This window comes from Cryptotermes secundus, unplaced genomic scaffold, assembly GCF_002891405.2.
Source record: "Cryptotermes secundus unplaced genomic scaffold, Csec_1.0 scaffold465, whole genome shotgun sequence".
NCBI classification, from domain to species: Eukaryota; Metazoa; Arthropoda; class Insecta; order Blattodea; family Kalotermitidae; genus Cryptotermes; species Cryptotermes secundus.
In genome coordinates, this window is record NW_019738964.1 from 2,046,126 (window position 1) to 2,064,088 (window position 17,963).

Here is a 17,963-nt window from a genome sequence, read left to right on the forward strand (position 1 = left end):
AAATTAACGGCCGTGGGGATTCGTTGCGCTGACACCCTCCATCCGCAAAAGTTGGCACTAAACTTCACCGACAAGAGGAGGTCGCTCGGTCGGTACAGTTCGCTTGCGGACTAAAGTCACTGGGTTTATACAAGTACAGATTCCCTTATGTAGACACAGACTCTCTCTATATAATAATATAGATTAAGCTATATTTCAGCATCCTGGTGCAGAGGTAAACGATCTGATTTTCAGGGGCAGTCTTAAAATGTCCAACTTCTTGCCGTGCTCGTAGACTGTTTGTGTGCCGCGTTGTCACTTTTTTATTTGTTACTTCTACATGTTTCGACCTTATAAGGTCATCATCAAGTAGATACTTTTTTTTAATTCCTGAACTGTACTGCTTTTTACAGTTACTAGCTTTAAAACTAGGATAAAATTACTTCCAAATCTTGTCGAATGCTGTTAAAATTATGTAGGATTTGAGGTTCCTGAAAATGGAAGAAATATATTTCTCCGAAACGTCAGTTGACTTTTAACGAACTACACGGCGTTATAACCCACACAAGATTGCTGAAAAGATTTCACTCTTCCAACGCCGAATTATTTTTAAAAATAACTTTTTTATATATTTTTTTGTACATAAAACCACAACTGCCAGCTTGAATTAACAAAAGATTGAAAAAGGACATATACTGTCAGATTTCGGGCACCCATAATAGAAAAAATCGATATTTCTAAGGGAAATTTCGTGATTGTAAAGCTGCCGGGGAGTGAATATGAAAATTCCCTCTTATCGTGTGCCACGATTAGGACTGCACGATGCTCCGACACAGCGTTGGCCTTGCACTGTTAATTCTAACAAATGTTTCGGCCTGTTGCACACAGTTCCACAGTTCATGGTCCGGGACCCTGAACAATGTGTTTTAGTCAAGTGACATTAAGACAGGAGCGATAATTCCTCAGAGAACTGATTACATTTGTAACGCACCACGACCGGGGGAGGACAACAGAAACCTCCCGAGTCGTGTGGTGCAGTAAAGTAAGTTGAATATAAGAGACCGCGCCATAGCTCAAGTGGTTAGTCGCTGGCTTACCATTGCGGCGGCCCGGATTCGATCCCGGCTCTGGTCAAGTGGGATTTGTGGTGGACAAAGTGGCGCTGGGGCAGGTTTTCTCCGAGTACTTCGATTTCCCCTGCCAATCTTCATTCCATCAAATTATCCATCATCATAATCACTCGGGGCAGGCTACAATAGGCCAATCATTGGCCGCCGTGCCGAGTGGACCCAGTTGGACCCCACCTCCCACTATGCGAATTAAAAGAAAAGTATGCCCAAACTCCTAACACGTTGAGAAAAAGGGGGAAAAATACGACCCGCTGTAATACTTATATAATCTTTGGACATATTCAAATATTAATAACATGACTATTCCTTCTTCAATTGCTACTCCAGGAATGATAGTTTCGTGTGTTTACTCAAGACCGAGAGGCATGACTACAGAACTGGTGAAGTATAATGACACTGTATTCCAACGTTTCATTGCGTGCGGAAGAATTAGAAATGCACATTTTTTCTGTGTCGAAAATCTCAAGGTACTAAATTACTTTGGGAGTAAATATAAGAGTAATATAAAAGCAAATATTGGAGACACATGAGGATATTACTGAATTTAATTACCTCGGGATTTTGTTAAGATGTCAATGAACATTCGGGTATAATATAAAGAGGAAAATTTTCTTAACCAGTTGGGCCATGGCCGTTCAATATTTAGTTATTTTTATTTGTACACTGATCACGAAACCGAACATGGATCTCTGAAGAAGAGTGCTTCAGCCGTGAAACCAATTGAATGGAATATGTTCCTGTTCTCCGTTATTCTAACGGAATTTCGGAAACCTCATTCAGAATTGTGTAATAATTCATTTACTACGGCAGGTCGGGTTCAGTTCCGAGTCAGGACGTGTTAGATTTGTGGTGCACAAAGTGGCATTGGAGGAAGGTTTACTTCAAGCACTTAGGTTTCTCTACCAATTCGCATTCAAATTATGCCTCCGTTCCTAATATTTGTCATCAGGGGCCGGTATAATGGGCCTTTTGTGGCTGAAGTACTATAAGCATCTGTATCATCCAATATTAATAATAAAGAAAAATTAATTTCATAAAATGCAGATTGTTTCTGGCTTGTGGTCTTCTAGGTCACGGCATCACTTAACACCGTAGGTTGTCAAATTTTCGGAGAAAATTTCTGCCTCCATCTTCAATGTATTATAAATTGGAGAGTGGATTCCTTCAAAACTTTGGTAACCACCTACGATACTAAACGGCACCGTATAGTGTATCACAATTCAAGCACTCGCCACCGCGCAAACCTCATACCTCATGCCTCAAACATCTTGCTGTGTGGCTCCTTGAATCTGTTCTCATTCCAGATTGAATGTTAATTCTTCATTCGTGGCCATAAAAGAAAGAGGAGGCGACCGCTCCCTTACCTACCTTAGCTGTTACCACTTGTGATCAAGTGTGACCCGAATCGTGATCACAGCCTCGTAACTTAGACTGGTCTTACCGGAAAACCACTCTGTAGCAGCGGCTGACAGAGAAATATGTTCATACTCGCATTCCAGAATTCAGAGCGTCACCCAAATCTAGAGGCCAGAACTTACCCTTCCATCACGAAATCATCACGAAGTAAAATGTTCTGGTTTCCTGTTTCTTCTCTGCTGTTACGTTGTTGTTCCGTCTTTATGTTAATATACTGTAGATATAAATACTCTATTACGCCCTGAACACTGGTAGACGTCTGGTGGTCAAGGGCACAAAAACAAAAAGAAAAACTCCGTGGTTTTAGTCACAAGCGAACTATACCGACTGATCGACAGCCGCTTGTCGGAGAAGTTAGTGCCAACTGTAGTCTAGTGGTCAGAGTTCCTGCCTACAAATCCAGAGGTCCTGGTTCGATTTCCGGCGCTATCAGATTTTTTCTGAGAAGGAGTGTGTGTGTGGAACGGGGTCCACTCAGCCTCATGATTATAACTGAGGAGCTATTTCAAGGATACAGCGGCTCCGGTCTAGAAAACCGAAATTAACGGCCGTGTGGAACCGTTACGGCGACCACGCGAAACCCCCAATCCGCTAAAGTTGTCAAAAGTTGGTGGTCAAGGGCACAGCAAGTATAATACGTGAGCAGTATAAGAAATAGTGGGGACAGGCAGCAACACTTATGGCACTATATGGCACTCCTTATTCCCTTAACGTGCATATGAAAGGTTTAACTAAAACAGATAATATATTCAAAGAGATAAATGATACTAATTTTACAGCGTGTAAAACACTTTACACATCTGTCACAGATTGTACCCCCTAACGGGATCAAATTGAAAAAATAACTGAGAAAATGCGAATCTGTTTTATTTCATGTAGGATTTTACGTTTTCACGCCTGTGGTTATGAAGAATCTTATTTTCTGCGGTATAATGCCGTGGCTATGTAATCTGCTTCCATGCCGATATGTTCCTCCGAAAAGTCGGCTGACTTTCAACGGACTACACGCCATTATATTGCAAAACATAAAACTCTTCTGTTTAATTCATTTATTTACAGTCTTTGATTTGCTTCATTCTGGTCCGTCACACTAACAATGTTATAAAAGATAAAGCAACTCCGTTCAGTGTGACTGTTGAAGTTTTTACTACTTCAGTTCTTAACACCCTTACATGTTTCGGTCCCTATAGATCGTCATCAGAGGGACATCGATACTCTTTGGAAACCGCTATTACAGTGGGTGTTCTGAGTGTTAAAATATATACACACAGAATGTCTGTAATGCACAATATATACAAAATCCAAAATCCAAATCTAGACTTTGGATTTTGTATATATTGTGCATTACAAACATTTTATGTACGAGTATATATACGTGTTTTAACACTCAGAACACCCACTGTAATAGCGGTTTCCAAAGAGTATCGATGTCCCTCTGATGACGATCTATAGGGACCGAAACATGTAAGGGTGTTAAGAACTGAAGTAGTAAAAACTTCAACAGTCCCACTGGACGGAGTTGTTTTAGTTGTTTTATCTTTTATAATATTTACAGTCTGTTTAGCAACGCTGTAATTCAGATTACATAACGTCCAATGATCGACAGCCGGTGAACAACAAATTGGAAGAGATATGGAAAGAAGCGGCCGTTGCCAACTTTAAGCTGTTGCCACATAATTAGCCGGTAAGAAACGAGAATTTCAAAAACTCAGCCAAGATGGGCATATACGCAGCGGAGATTCGAACCAGACACTTCCCGAATACAAGTCAAGAGCGTTACAGCTCGAGTCAATTTCATTTATAACTGGGAACCCTTCGATTGTTTGGTGAGGCTCATTGCTAGAGAGAACGGCCCGCTGGCAGGCTTCTACCTACCCAGGGAAACATAACATAGGCAAGAAGTTCTGCGGAGAACTGTCGGTCTGTCGATCGGTCTGTCGATTCGTCTGGTAATTTGCTGCTGGACTGGCCAGCATGGTCAAGCTTGGGTTTCGGGTCCCATGACCACATTTTTGTTGTTGCCAAGATTTTTTGTGTTTTGAAATGGGGTCTCCTCTTCGACGAGAGGAGGCGTCTGACTGCTACTGATCACCCTCCTCTACTCGGGGTGACTAGAGCGAACACTCGTTCACTAACTGGCCCTTTCCTCCACAAACACGCGCAAGCACACACAACTGATCACCTAATCTTCTTTGATAGGACACGGAACGCATAGAAAACGAAAAGAATTACGGGGGATACAAACAGCAAGGTTATTTCATATGCCTCCTTTATACTACACGGGCCGCACAAAAAAATGAAGAAATTAGGGGGTACACGCAGACAGACAGACAGGTGATATAATATACACAAGAAATTCTCGAAAGAAGTAATCGCTTACTTTCCTTTAATACGAGACGGACTGCATAGAAAACGAAAACATAGGGGGGAGGCACACAGACAGCAAGGTGATTTCATAAGCCCCCTTATATTTTTTTCAAAATAAGGATATAATATATGATATAAATTCCGTCCTAAGTGCATCAATTTATTGTAGGTTTTTGTTTTGCTTTCTTCTACACTACATGTTTCGGCCGCAAACGCCCATCATCAGGTGTGTACACTCACGTAGCTGTTACACTGCACCCAGTTTGAAATTTAAAAACACACAGGTTTTCCCAATTGGCTAACATGAGCTACTTCGCTGATATTTGTCTGATTCGTACATCATCTTTGTCACCCACACACGTCAATTTTGACATTCATGAACTGGCACTTTTAAAATCTTCAGTTCCAATTTTAGAAAATTCCTTTATAATTTTTCCAAATTTTAAAATTTAAAATTTAAAATTGTCAGGGTTACTCGCCCCACGTCTATAGTGCTGCAGCAGCTACTTCTTGTATTCAGCACTGTACAGGTATTATTCTGTGTAGGCTCCCTGTGTGCGTGCCGCTGCTTATCTTTACTACGTGTAAATAACCTGGTCAGACAAGGTGCAGTTGCCTTTTCATTATACACTTCATGCTAGGATTGCACAGAATATTTTCGTGACTACCCAACACTCACTTTGGCATCACTACTTCATCATACTGCATCAAATAAAATCTAAAGTTTCTCTAGTATCACTCAATTCTTTCTGTTAATGAACAGAATTGTGCGAAATCAGAGTTACTATGGTGACTAAAGACAATGAAACTTTCCGGGCGATCTAGGGGAAGATGCAATTAGTGACACAAACCTATGAGTATTATGTCAACCAATTACAGTGCACCCTCGCTAATCCGGATTGACTGGGGGAAGATCAGCCGGGTTAAGCGATAATCCGGATTAATGAAACAAAAGATAGAGTTAAAAGACAAAGAAAAACATAGGAAACAAATACACGGAAAATTTAATATTACGGGTAATGCTGAAGTAAATAAATAAAAAAAAATCACCGCAGAAATTTCTTCCTCTGTCAGAAGCTGAAATTCAGGGTCTCCTTCATCCAGTTGAAGCCAATCTTGGTTATTTTCTTGCGTGGTTTCAGTCTTTCCAGCTGCCCTCAACACAGTCTGAAAGTCCTCTTGCTTAAATGTGAACACAATTTTTCACTTTTTATATTTCTATCCGAATTAAGTGTAACCGGATTAGCGAGAGTTCACTGTATATACATACAGAGTGCAACTGAAGCTGGGCAAAAGTTCCATATACCAAAAAAGAAGAAGACATATCCGTATCTACGTGTGTCCTGAAATATTTAATTTGTCAGTTGTAGCTGAAAGAGTAAATTTAAAATAAGTGCTGAAAATGTCTTCCATGAGATTCAATGCACGTCTCGACACGGCTCATCATAGACCGCCGCATCCGTTCAAAGACGTCAGGGTAGTTGTGGATAGTATGACAGGCATCCACAAGGCGATGGTGAAGTTCCTTTTCGTTGTCAACAGGAGGTGCGTACACAGGGGTTGTTGGTGTCCCCACATGTAAAAATCCAGGAGATTTAAATCTGGCGAGTGTGTAGGCCATGCAGAGGATCCTTCTCTACTTATCCATCAGTCTTGTTAGGTGTTACTGATAACATCTCTCGCACAGCATGGCTGAAATATGCCGAAGCACCATCATGCATGTACCACACTCGTTCTCTGATTGCCAGTGGTATATTTTCCAGAAGCTTTCGCAGATCATGCAAGAAGAAACCTCGGCAATAGTTGCCTGTAAGCCGATGCGGCAAAACACGCGAGTTTACCAAGTAATTGCCAAAACCCCTGCCAAAACCCCTGCCAAAACATTAGCCTATACCTGCTGCTGGTGTTTACACGGTACTCTTTCAGTTGTAACTCACAAATTACGAGGAATCTTCAGAAAGTTTCCGCCATTTTTGTATTGTAGCTCTATTTTATTGATGATTACTAAAACAACATATAACAGTTTTTCACAGAATCACGCTGCTTTTCAACATTTTTTCCCATCGTTCTACCAATCTTAATGCCCCATTATGACAAAGTCTCTGGTTGCGTACTTAGCCATTTATGCACTGCGCTCTTAACGTCCTCGTTACATCAAAATCTTATCCCTCCTAGAGCTCCTTTAAGAGGTCCAAAAACGTGAAAATCAGACGGTGCCAAATCTGTGCTGTGAGCTGAGTTTCTTGAGGAATTCTATTGTGTAAGCCGCTGTATGGGGATGGGCATCGTTGTGCAACAATAGGACGTCCTCTAACAGTCTCCCTCTTCTTTTAGAGCAGATTGCAGGTTTCAGCCCTCTCTGAAGCATGTCACATTTGTGTCAGTTGTTCCACGTTCCAGGTACGTCTCAAGAATACACCCTTGAGAATTATAAAAGATGGTCAACATCGACTTGCCTGCCGATGATTGTGTCTTGATTTCTCTGCAACAGGCAATGGCGAATGCTTCCATTGCATACTCCTCCGCTTGGTTCCTGGATGAAAGTGATGAAGCCAGGTTTCATTACTTGTGTTGATCCGTTGCAGAAAGTTGTCACTTTCTTCGCGATAACGAGCCAAGTGAGGGGAACAAATGTCTATGAGCATGCGCAAACCCACCTGGCACGTACTTATGGAACTGATGGTTATCCATGCGCCACACAATAGGCAGACCCAATACTGATATTCAGTTGTTTTGCAATTTCGTAGACCGTCACTCTTCTGTTATGAAGTATCAGTTCCCTAGCCCTTTCTTCATGCTGTGCGCATGTGGTTGTGGTTGCGGCCCGAGCACTCTGCATCAGTCACATTCGTACGGCCATTTTTTAATATTTCAGTCCACTCACATATAACTTTACGAGCGAAAGTATTGTCTCCATTCTGAGCACACATGCGCAGATGAATTTTTCCACCTGGTACAACCCCTTCCCACAATAAATACATAGTGTCACAAATCGTCGCTCATATTTGGTGCAGTTCTCAAGTATCGCTGCCACGTTCACCGCTTCGTAGCAACTCTCACCCTAACTGTAAGGTCAGTAAGACTTGCCTTGCCGACTAGTCACATGACACCCCACAATGTCCCCACCTTTCCAGCTCTTTCCATTTAATCGAAAATCTGAAAGGTCGGAAAATTTTTGTTTCCGGACACATGTTGGTATTGACATTTTTTTCTTGTTTTCGTATGTGTAACTCGTGCCCAGAGTTTGTCCGCACTTTCAGTTACATGTGTATACATATGTTACGGTAAGACCAACTAACAGTCATGAATAATAACCCATATTCATCTTTAGGTTGCCAAGACCAAACGTACAGGTTGGTAACCCCGCTCTATACCTGCTCTGTTCAGTCTTCCAAAATCATTCATGCGATGTTTAAATAAATATATATCATAAAAATCTGTTTATTTTATTTATCAATACACGTTGGTAATTATGAATAATGATAATGAATTATTATTTATAATTACCTGTAGGAGTGACTATTATCACTAAATTTATCACAATCACCACTGGCTTTGGTAATTCTATATGGTTACCGGTTTATTCGTATTTACCGAAACACACACACACCCACATACAGAATATATACATATATATATGCCTATACGAGTATATGTCGGTTAATGGCCCGATAAAACTTCAATGGATGCATTAACTAATTCATCTGCATATTTAGGCTTCCTTTACAAACGGAAAAATTATGCCTTATGTGGGGGTCAGGTCCGCCCGTCATGGTTTCCTTAAGAATCGATATGGGAGACCTCCAACGGAAACTGCTGGGAAATTCAGTTTTCAGCAACACTGACATACAATACAGCCTGGTCTACATTAAAGCATAAATGGCCTTTTCCGTGTAGTTCGATCCCTGGTCTGGTCAAATTGGATTTGTGGTGGACAAAGTGGCGCTGGGGCAAGTTTTCTCCGAGTATTTAGGTTTCCCTTGGCAATCTTCATTCCACCAATTGCTCCACAATCACCCTCACCTATCATCTGGGGCTGGTACAATAGGCCAGAAGTGGCCGCAGTACGAGGGACTTAGTCCCACCCCACTAGCATTTAAAAAAAAACTTTTCTGTGTATACCTCAAACTGACATATATTCTTGAAATTTGAAATAGGAGACTTTCACTAAAATATATTCAGATATGCTTATTTTAAGATATATTTAGCCATAATAAAACCTGCTTCAATATGTCTCATAAACCGTTTCACACGCCATGTTGAAATTCTATATGAGAGACTTTAACTGTAAGACGGTTAAAATAAATCATGAACTTTAACTAAACCGTTAGGTAATTCCGATTTTCAGGCATACCAACTGAAACTAAAGCCTAATGGACGTTTCCATGTATCTCACAAATCCCGCAACAGGCTCTGCTAGAATTCGATATGAAGGCTTTCACTAGCTCGCATTCCTTATCTTAAAGAGACTCAAAGAACGCCGCTAGGAATTCTATGTAACATATTATGCAGTATGCTCTTTCCAATCCTGTCCGTCTAATGAACGACGAGCAGATTATTAATTTTAAAATCTATAGCTCTTAAAGTATTTACACTTTGACAATTAGTGGGTCTACTTGGCCCACAACAGATACGCTAATCAAATCGAAGATGTCGTTTTCGTGAACTGTAGCATCAATGAAGGTAGAAATACATGAAAAATTTTATTTGGAAAAGGTGATGATAAAATATCACGAGATCTAAGCACAGACGGTAGATTACCATCAAATTAACATCGACATTAAAGAAATAAGATACATGGGTGTAGACTGGCTTCATCTGACTCAGCACTTGTATGTTTCAGTGGAAGGCTCATGCGAACATACTTTTGCATCTCCTGAGACACATAAACGGCGGCAAATTGACGAGCTGAGTAACTAGCAGCTTCTTAAGAAGGATCATGTACCCCGGAGGTAGTTTAGTACGTTTCCTTTCCACCAGAACCTTCTAGGACGCATCGCCATATAGTTCGGTAAAAAAAAAAAACCTTGACTCAATCCTCGACCTTAAAGTTTGAGGTAGAACACTTCGCCGAAACGTTGGCGAAATTCTGTCGGACCACATGGCGTTAAGTACGAGAAGAAAATACACATCATAGTCAGCGCTGAGAGACCCTTAAGTCCACCAAAAAGAGCAAGAATCGTTATTTTGGTGGCACGTGAGTGGAATTACATTGGGGCCTGTCTCGAGACGCTCGAGACCAAACAGATTCTTATCCAATGACTACAGGGGCTCTTTCTTTGCAGGGTTCGTGAAGTTAAATATTCACCTCCATATGTTTTCTAATATGCCGAGACTTTCTTCAACTTCCCTGTAGGCTTTCGTGTGTGGCTCTCAGGTACGCAGGTAACTTATCTTCCCATAATTTCTTTTATGTTCCTAGTATTTTTGTCTAACGAATTAATAAAATTGGCTGTACCAAACTGCCTGACTTTTATGTTAATTCGCCAATGTGTTGTGTATAAACTAAGTTTAAACTTATATGACGACAGTTCTACATAAAGGGGGCACGCGGTAGCGTAGTTGGTTGAGGCACTATGCTACAAGTCGGAAGGTTGCAGGATCGAATCCCGATGAGGTGGGTTTTTTCAAGTGAATTAATCCTTCCAGCCGCACTATGGCCACTGTGGTCGACTTAGCCTCTAAGAGAAATGAGTACCAGGAGTCTTCCTGGGGGCAAAGGGAAGCCGGCGCGTAAGGCTGACACACTCACCGCCATCTGTGAGCTGATTGTCTAGAAAATGTGGTAGGCCTCACAACCCTATGGGCCTCCACGGCCTGTTACAGGGATAACTTTACTTCACGTACTTTTTACTTAGTTTTACATAAAACTTAAAGTCGTAAATTCTGCATCGTCCATCTTTGATGCCCAGCAGAATAGGAAAATGTTCATATCCTTTCCACATGAAGAAGGCAGTAGAATTCTTTCGAAAATGTTAAGGTTTCTATTAGATGTACAACAGAATTATTACCGTGAACAAACAATATGTGTATTTAATTTCTTTATTAAAATCTATCAAACACTACAATAAAGTAGTTGATGTTTAACAGTATTTGATACATGTTTCGGCTTTTTAGAAAGCCATCATCAGGCAAATACATAATTAACGTGTTCTTAAGCTATTGAATTGCAAACAATATACCGTATTTACGCATGTATAGGCCGCACATTTTTTGCCAAAAATTCAAGAGGAAAACTGGGGTGCGGCTTATATTCGAAATGTTCGAAATNTAATATAAAACATAAAATACAATAAAATATGAAGATTTTAAAAGAGATATTTACCTGATGATGGCTTTTCTAAAAGCTGAAACATGTAGCAAAATACTGTTAAACATCAACTGTTTTATTATTGTGTTTTGACGGATTTTAATAAAGAAGTTTATATATTTAACACAACAGGATGCATCCACTGGAAATTATGTGTATGTTTTCCATATAATAGCTTCATATACAACTGCGAATGTTCACAGTTGGCATATAAGCTACTCAGAAGCAATTTTCCTTCGAGTCTCTGAATTCTTTCATGGAGAGTGCTGAAGCCCTCTCCACTGTCATACAGTATCCCATACCACACGTTCGAGGTTGTCTCCCTCCAGGCGAAGAGAAGTAGAAACGTTACTTCCAAGGAGGCTGGGCGAAGTGTAGCTTACGGAAAGAATGCTTCCTTTGACCTACCTAAATCTCATCTGAGAAACTGCTATAATAAGCAGTGTTTGTAATGCTCAGGATCGTAAACTCTTTTCTTATAAAAAGTCACAAATATTATTTTCATATTATTTTGTATTTAAGATATGCTAGCTTGTTCTTTAAGTGTACTGGAAAACAAAAAGTAAAGTAGAACTAACCCTATAACAGGCCGTGAAGGCCCATAGGGTTGTGAGACGTTGAGGGTCCCACATTATCTAGACAATCGGCTCAAAGATGGCGGTAAGGTTGTCAGCCTTACGCGCCGGCCGCGCTTTACTCCCCAGGAAAGTTATACTGGAAAACATACACATTTTGAGTATGACTAGCTCAGTCGGCAAGTGACTGGCTGGAAGTAGTGGTATTTCTTCATCACAACATCCAAACGGACTCTGGGGGCCCTTCCAGCATCCAGTGAAACATAGTCAACAGATACCGGTGGCGAAGGTCTTCCCCACGGACAAACTCAGTTGGGGAGTGATGCTGGCCACTGACAATCTTGAATCGTCGCCTAGAATGACTGAAAATTCCTCGTCTTGACCGTCCTGACGTTACGTTCAACTGTGCCGCTCTAAGTAAAATTGTGTTATTTTCGAAGAACTGCTTATTATTAACCTCGTCGTTCGGCTTATGTCTGAAGTAGAGGAAAGGCGACGGTCAGCATTCAAGTTCGGTTAGTTCCAGCTACAAGTTCTGCTTTAATTTCCTTACTGTGCTGACAGTCGTGAATAACCAGTTCAGTCAATTCGAGTCTAAATCATTATACAACTTATAACAGCATTAGACCGAAACTTTCGTTTGAAGAGTGGCACTCCTGCTTCAGGACCGGAAGTCCTGTGGCTCAAATATCGGCCAGAAGACTAGCTTTTCTGACCGAGGTTCTTCGTGATTTTCCTCAGTGCCTATATGCAAATGTCTGAATAACACCTCAAATTAGGCAACAACCGCTCCCGTCCACATCCTTTCTAATTCACTATTCTATTAATCAACCAATAAACACATACAAGATAACTGCATTGTGAAATTATGTTAATGGCTGTGTTTCAGAAGCAGTGTATTTTAGAAAGTTGCGGATGATTGGCAGATGCTCGTCGCAGAAGAAATAAATTGTGTGTTTTTTCATCATACACATTCAATGGTTCAGAATTAATTCTGAACCCGAAGAATTGTGAGGTTCTGATCCACAAAGGTTGTAGAGTAACACTTCCCAATTATGAGATGGGCCCTCAGATATTAATGCCAAAATCATCCCTATATTTCTAATGTTATTTCAAAGCGATATAATTAGAGTCATTTGGGCAAAATTCTAGCAAAGCAGTAACTGAAGTTTCCGTCTCCTGGCGTCTGACGCAGTGTAATTTTGTATTGAGTAATTAGCGTTTTGGAGAATCCTACTATCTCCCTCCGTCTTCTAACCCGAAGATCGAGACAAGATTTTCTGAAGTGTGGATACCTGTCTACAAAACTACACGGCGGGACATACTAGAAGACCATCACCTTAAAATTACCCTCCGTGGGAACCCCAATCTCAACATAATTACAGGGTACATACCGTTATGTGATACACCATAGTTCACTTCTTTAAGATCTGGAAAGAGTTCACCAAGTAAGCACTACCGCATTTGAGTATTCACACACCACACAACTCGCTCCTACTGAGGTGCTGTTTCCTTGGCCGCCTAGGCCAAACTAGCGACGGGAACCGAACCAATCACAAGCTACGTGAGACAGGGTTTCCTGGACGCAGAAGAAGCAGCGCGAAACGAAATGCAACCGTCATGCAGGTCAGCAGGTACTGAAATGGGCAGACAACTTTCTTCCAACAGCTCGCCCTGCCTCGCCTTCTTCTTCGTCCTCCATTACCATCCCCACGGAGCGTGCCACTGATTTTCTCCCTCCCGTGATGGAAGCGTTAAGAGGGGTTAACCGGACCGTCGTCCTTGCATCAGTACTATGGGGCATTCGGTGTAAAAAATATTCTACAAGTTCTAACAGCTGTTAGTTTTAATGGCGTACGTTCTCGGACCGCACGAATACGGAACTGCGAAGTGGATGTATGTCTGTACTTTTGTGTGTGGTGTTCACTGTGTAGGCAAAGGCTTTACGACAGGTTGGCCCCATCCAAGGAGTACAACCTTATGTACAAAGGATTCATACGTTCTTAAGAAATTGTGGATAGAGAAGGCCAGCAAATCCACGAGAAATAAAGCAGGGGAAAGGGGAGAAGTAGTAGAGTTACCCACAAATTATTTATATTCAACCGGTTACTTCACGGTGCTTTACCTTCCTCGGCTCTCGCTTCTGTGGTTCTGTAAATTAGTTACGGCTGTGCTAGCATTCCCAGTCGTGTTTTAGAATTCATGTAGGTCTAATATCATATTTCTCCTCTTCCACAATTGATAATTGGTTTCATAGACAGTAATTGGCACACAAGTAGATAGATGCATACATGAAATTGAAGCCCTTATTTGGTGATTATTTCAATATTAAGAATTTCCTTAAAATAAATAGGTATATTTAGGTTCAGTATATTGAATGAAGAGCTGCAAATTCATAAATATTTAAAGTAAAAGTTAAGGTAAGGTAAAGCTGTCCCTGTACTTTAACTAATTAAGCACTACGCCATGATGGCGTATGGGGGACTGGATGTGACCTCGTCACTAGTTGGAGATGTGTGGTCGGCTTAACGTCCAGGCCGCCTTACCTCCAGAGAAAGAGCCCCCGTTATCGATTGGATAGGAGGTTGGGAGGATCTCGGAGCCGGTTTGGACGACGTGGAGAAGGGAAAATTCTTGAACCTACCGGGACTCGAATTCCGCCCTTCGGTCGTCCAGCCAGTAGCCAGTCGCTATACCGACTGCGCTATCCCGGCTTCAAATATTTAAAGTAACTGTTAAAATTGTTCTTAACTCTCTGAAATATAAATTCATCAAACAATACTGGAAATCCAGATCCTGCCACACAGAAAACACACTGTGACCACACTACGAAACCAGCCAATTAATGATATGTGGGAAAGTTGTAGCTGTTTATTGTGAGAATCATATATAATCAACTAAACCTGGGCACAAAATTCGGACTTCTAAATGCCTATGGTATACATAATTATCAATTTGCTTTAAAAAGTTAATGTTTATCTTCCATAAATGTGCAAAAAATCATTTTCATAGTGTGCAAATACGACTTATCACATCATCACAAGTGAGCCATCCTTCATCTCTAGGAAATGAATTTCATTCTTGAATATTTTTGGCTTATAAATATACGTTATAAACTACTTTCTACTTCGAAATTATCATAAAATTTTATGGTGAAATACATCTCATTTTATACCACGTTAAAGCTCATGTTAGACAAAAGGCAACAATAAAAATGCAAGATTTGAGGTTTTCACGGTGGTGACTATGAAGAAAGCAGTCTTCTGGGATGTGACGCCGTGTAGATATTGTGTTAACCGACGTTTCGGAGGAATATCTACAATATCTACACGGCGTCACATCCCAGAAGACTGCTTTCTTCAACAGTAAAAATGGCTTCTGTGACACACATGTAAAGAATAAATTCAATCCCCGATGAAAGTCCAGTAGGTGAGGGAAACTAGGTAGATTTTCATAAAGACAATTTATTTACGTTATTAAAGTTCTGTCTGAACTTCAGTATAACAGTTTTGACCCATCGACAGAACGTGCACCAGCACAAGTGAAGGCCATGGGACTGGAGGGCACGTATGTCAACGTATGGCTACTGCTGCTAACACTGCCATTGTTTCCTTACATCTTTGGCTAGACGCATGCTTAAAATGAATTTAATATTGCTTTCTTTGATACTGTCATGTGGCCGAAACCCATTCTGATTATAGGATTTCGGGTTCAAAACACATAATCTAACGTATGACAAAGCTGCGTTTCCTGCTTATATATATTATCTCAAAATTAATTACAAAATAGCGTAAAAGTGAAAATTATTATGTACAAAATATAATTCATTCCTATTGTCATTTCATATTTAAGGGGATACGTTAAAATAGTCTCATCTTGGGGGTACAATTCAAATAATCAAAATAAATTCCATGCGGAGTGTCCTTCTTGAGAAACTGCCAGTCGCTCAGCTAGGAAAGAATATTCCTGTGTTTATGGAATCAGAATATTCATTCTCGTGTTCGTAAGTATGTCACTGGACCCTATCCTAAGCCAGATCCTAGTCCTTTAAGATCCATGTTTTATTGTTAGGCGTTGTTTAAGAATTATTAAAGTACGCTTGTGTAGCGTAGTTGGTTGAGGGGCAACGCTACAAGCCGGAAGGTCACGGATTTAAGTCCCGATGAGGTCACTGGATATTTTTCAATTGACTTAATCCTTCCTGCCGCACTGTGGTCCTGGGGTTGACTCAGCCTCTAACAGAAATGACTACCAGGAATTAATTAAATAATTTTCCTGGGGAGTAAAGCGCGGCCGGCGCGTCAGGCTGCCAACCTTACCGCCATCTGTGAGCCAATTGTCTAGATAATGTGGGACCTTCAACGTCTCACAACCCTATGAGCCTCCACGGCCTGTTACAGGGATAGCTTCACTTTTACTTTACTTTTTTTTTATGTGGAGGTCATATCTGTCTGTCCACCCGTCTCTCTGTGCCTGATCCTTGCATAAATATTACAAAATTCAAAATGGAAGACTTCCATTAAATGACGCTGGATAATTTACATTTTCAGCCATACATGAACAGACAGACACCAAATAAGGGCAATAAACTTCAGATACCAACATCGGAACTGTTTCCACTACATTACCGGTATATACTTCACAAAATCTGTCGACTTTTATTCAATATATGTCATGCTCTTTCTCGACATCCGCATATCTTACGGTTATGAACAGCACCTATTCGACAAGCAAGTGCCACCTGAAACACAATTTAAATGGCAGATTCCTCTAAAGTAAAATATTCAGTGAATATTTTCGGTATTGTATTGTCATGTATGAGTGGTTCCGTGACGAATAATAGTGGGTTCCGAATTGGATGATTGGATTTATTGCCTCTCAATCGATGGCTACATTCCTTATGGACTACGAGTGTCTTCTCCCCCGCTGTGACTGACTTGGTTACGATTTACAAATCACTCACTTTTGGCTTACGAACAACGAATCCCGAAAGAAGAATACCCTTGCGACTGAATCGCTGAACTCCCTTACGAACGAATGACGAATCACCTACGAAGGAACCCTGCCTAGCGTTCTCACGTCTTATCCCGTTATAAGTTCGGGAGAACCGAATAGAGGCCACCACCTGGAATAGTCAGTTATCATTCTGTCTGTTATCCGTTGCCGCGAGAATGTCCTCACCGAACCGTTGCCTAGCAAATGAGCTTCCGCTTCTGTTCGTTGTTATTCCGATTTACAGGCGGTATTTACCGAACCGCTGCCTAGCAATGGTCATATTCTTCAGTTTTCAATTGCTCATGTGGACATACATAAGAAAGCATGTTAGTTACACTGAATCCCTCAACACTTCACTCCAGGAACAGTTATGCTGATAGTTGCTTGTCCATTCTAGATTCCATTAGCCTTCGCATACTTTCAAGGACTATAGGAGCTGATTCTATGTACTTTCAATGTACACCAGAACTTAGCTACAGCTATACGTTGCTGCTGGTAAAGCAATTTGCAGGAAGGTTCACATTTTCAACAAAGAATGTAATTCGCTTGCTTATAATTGTCATCATTTCAACGATTTACGACTTAATTTACAACTTTCTTACTTTCAGGCTACTGGGTTCCGCTTTGTAAGTTTACCTTGTTCTCGTGTTAATGTCAATTCTTATTCTACTTAAGTGAAGCGTCTGCATCTCCCATTTTACATACTGTTTTTCTTAGTGCCTGCCTATAATTGGCATTTTGCTCTTACTAAACACGTTATTATTATTATTATTATTATTATTATTATTATTATGGCTGTACGGCCCTTGACCTTGGCGCTTTCTCAGCTTCTTGATCATATACACAGTCGGTAGAATACCTTGGAATGGAGATCAGCCCGTCGCAAGGCCTCTGCCTACACACAGAACAATACAAATACAGAATAAAAGCCTTGAGTGGAATTCGAACCCACGATCCCAGCTTTTGAGTAAACGAAGACAGTTCATGCGTTAGACCGCGCGGCCACTGTGATCGGCAATCATAAGCACTTATGTAGACGAAATAATGATAATAATTATCGCTTTTATTGTTGTTATTATTATTATTATTATTATTATTTGTTTGTTTGTGTGTTTATTTGTTTACTTGTCTGCATTATTGTGTTTTCCTCCAGTGCTTACCTGTAATTTGTCTTTGATTTTATGTTGTGTT

At 40.7% G+C, this 17,963-nt stretch overlaps 1 protein-coding gene across 2 annotated transcripts in view; it reads right to left on the minus strand.

The window, feature by feature from the left end:
- Window positions 1–13,404, minus strand: part of LOC111871476 (mastermind-like protein 2) — a 35,406-nt gene extending 22,002 nt beyond the window's left edge. The window contains exon 1 of one of the 2 annotated variants that reach the window (XM_023864630.2): window positions 13,172–13,404. In XM_023864630.2, coding sequence (XP_023720398.1) covers window positions 13,172–13,189 — 18 coding nt within the window. In that variant the 5' untranslated portion in view covers window positions 13,190–13,404. Of the gene's footprint in view, window positions 1–2,647; window positions 2,707–13,171 lie in introns of those variants that run through there. The other variant, XM_033754275.1, reaches the window with a different exon arrangement.
- Window positions 13,405–17,963: the final 4,559 nt, after the last annotated feature.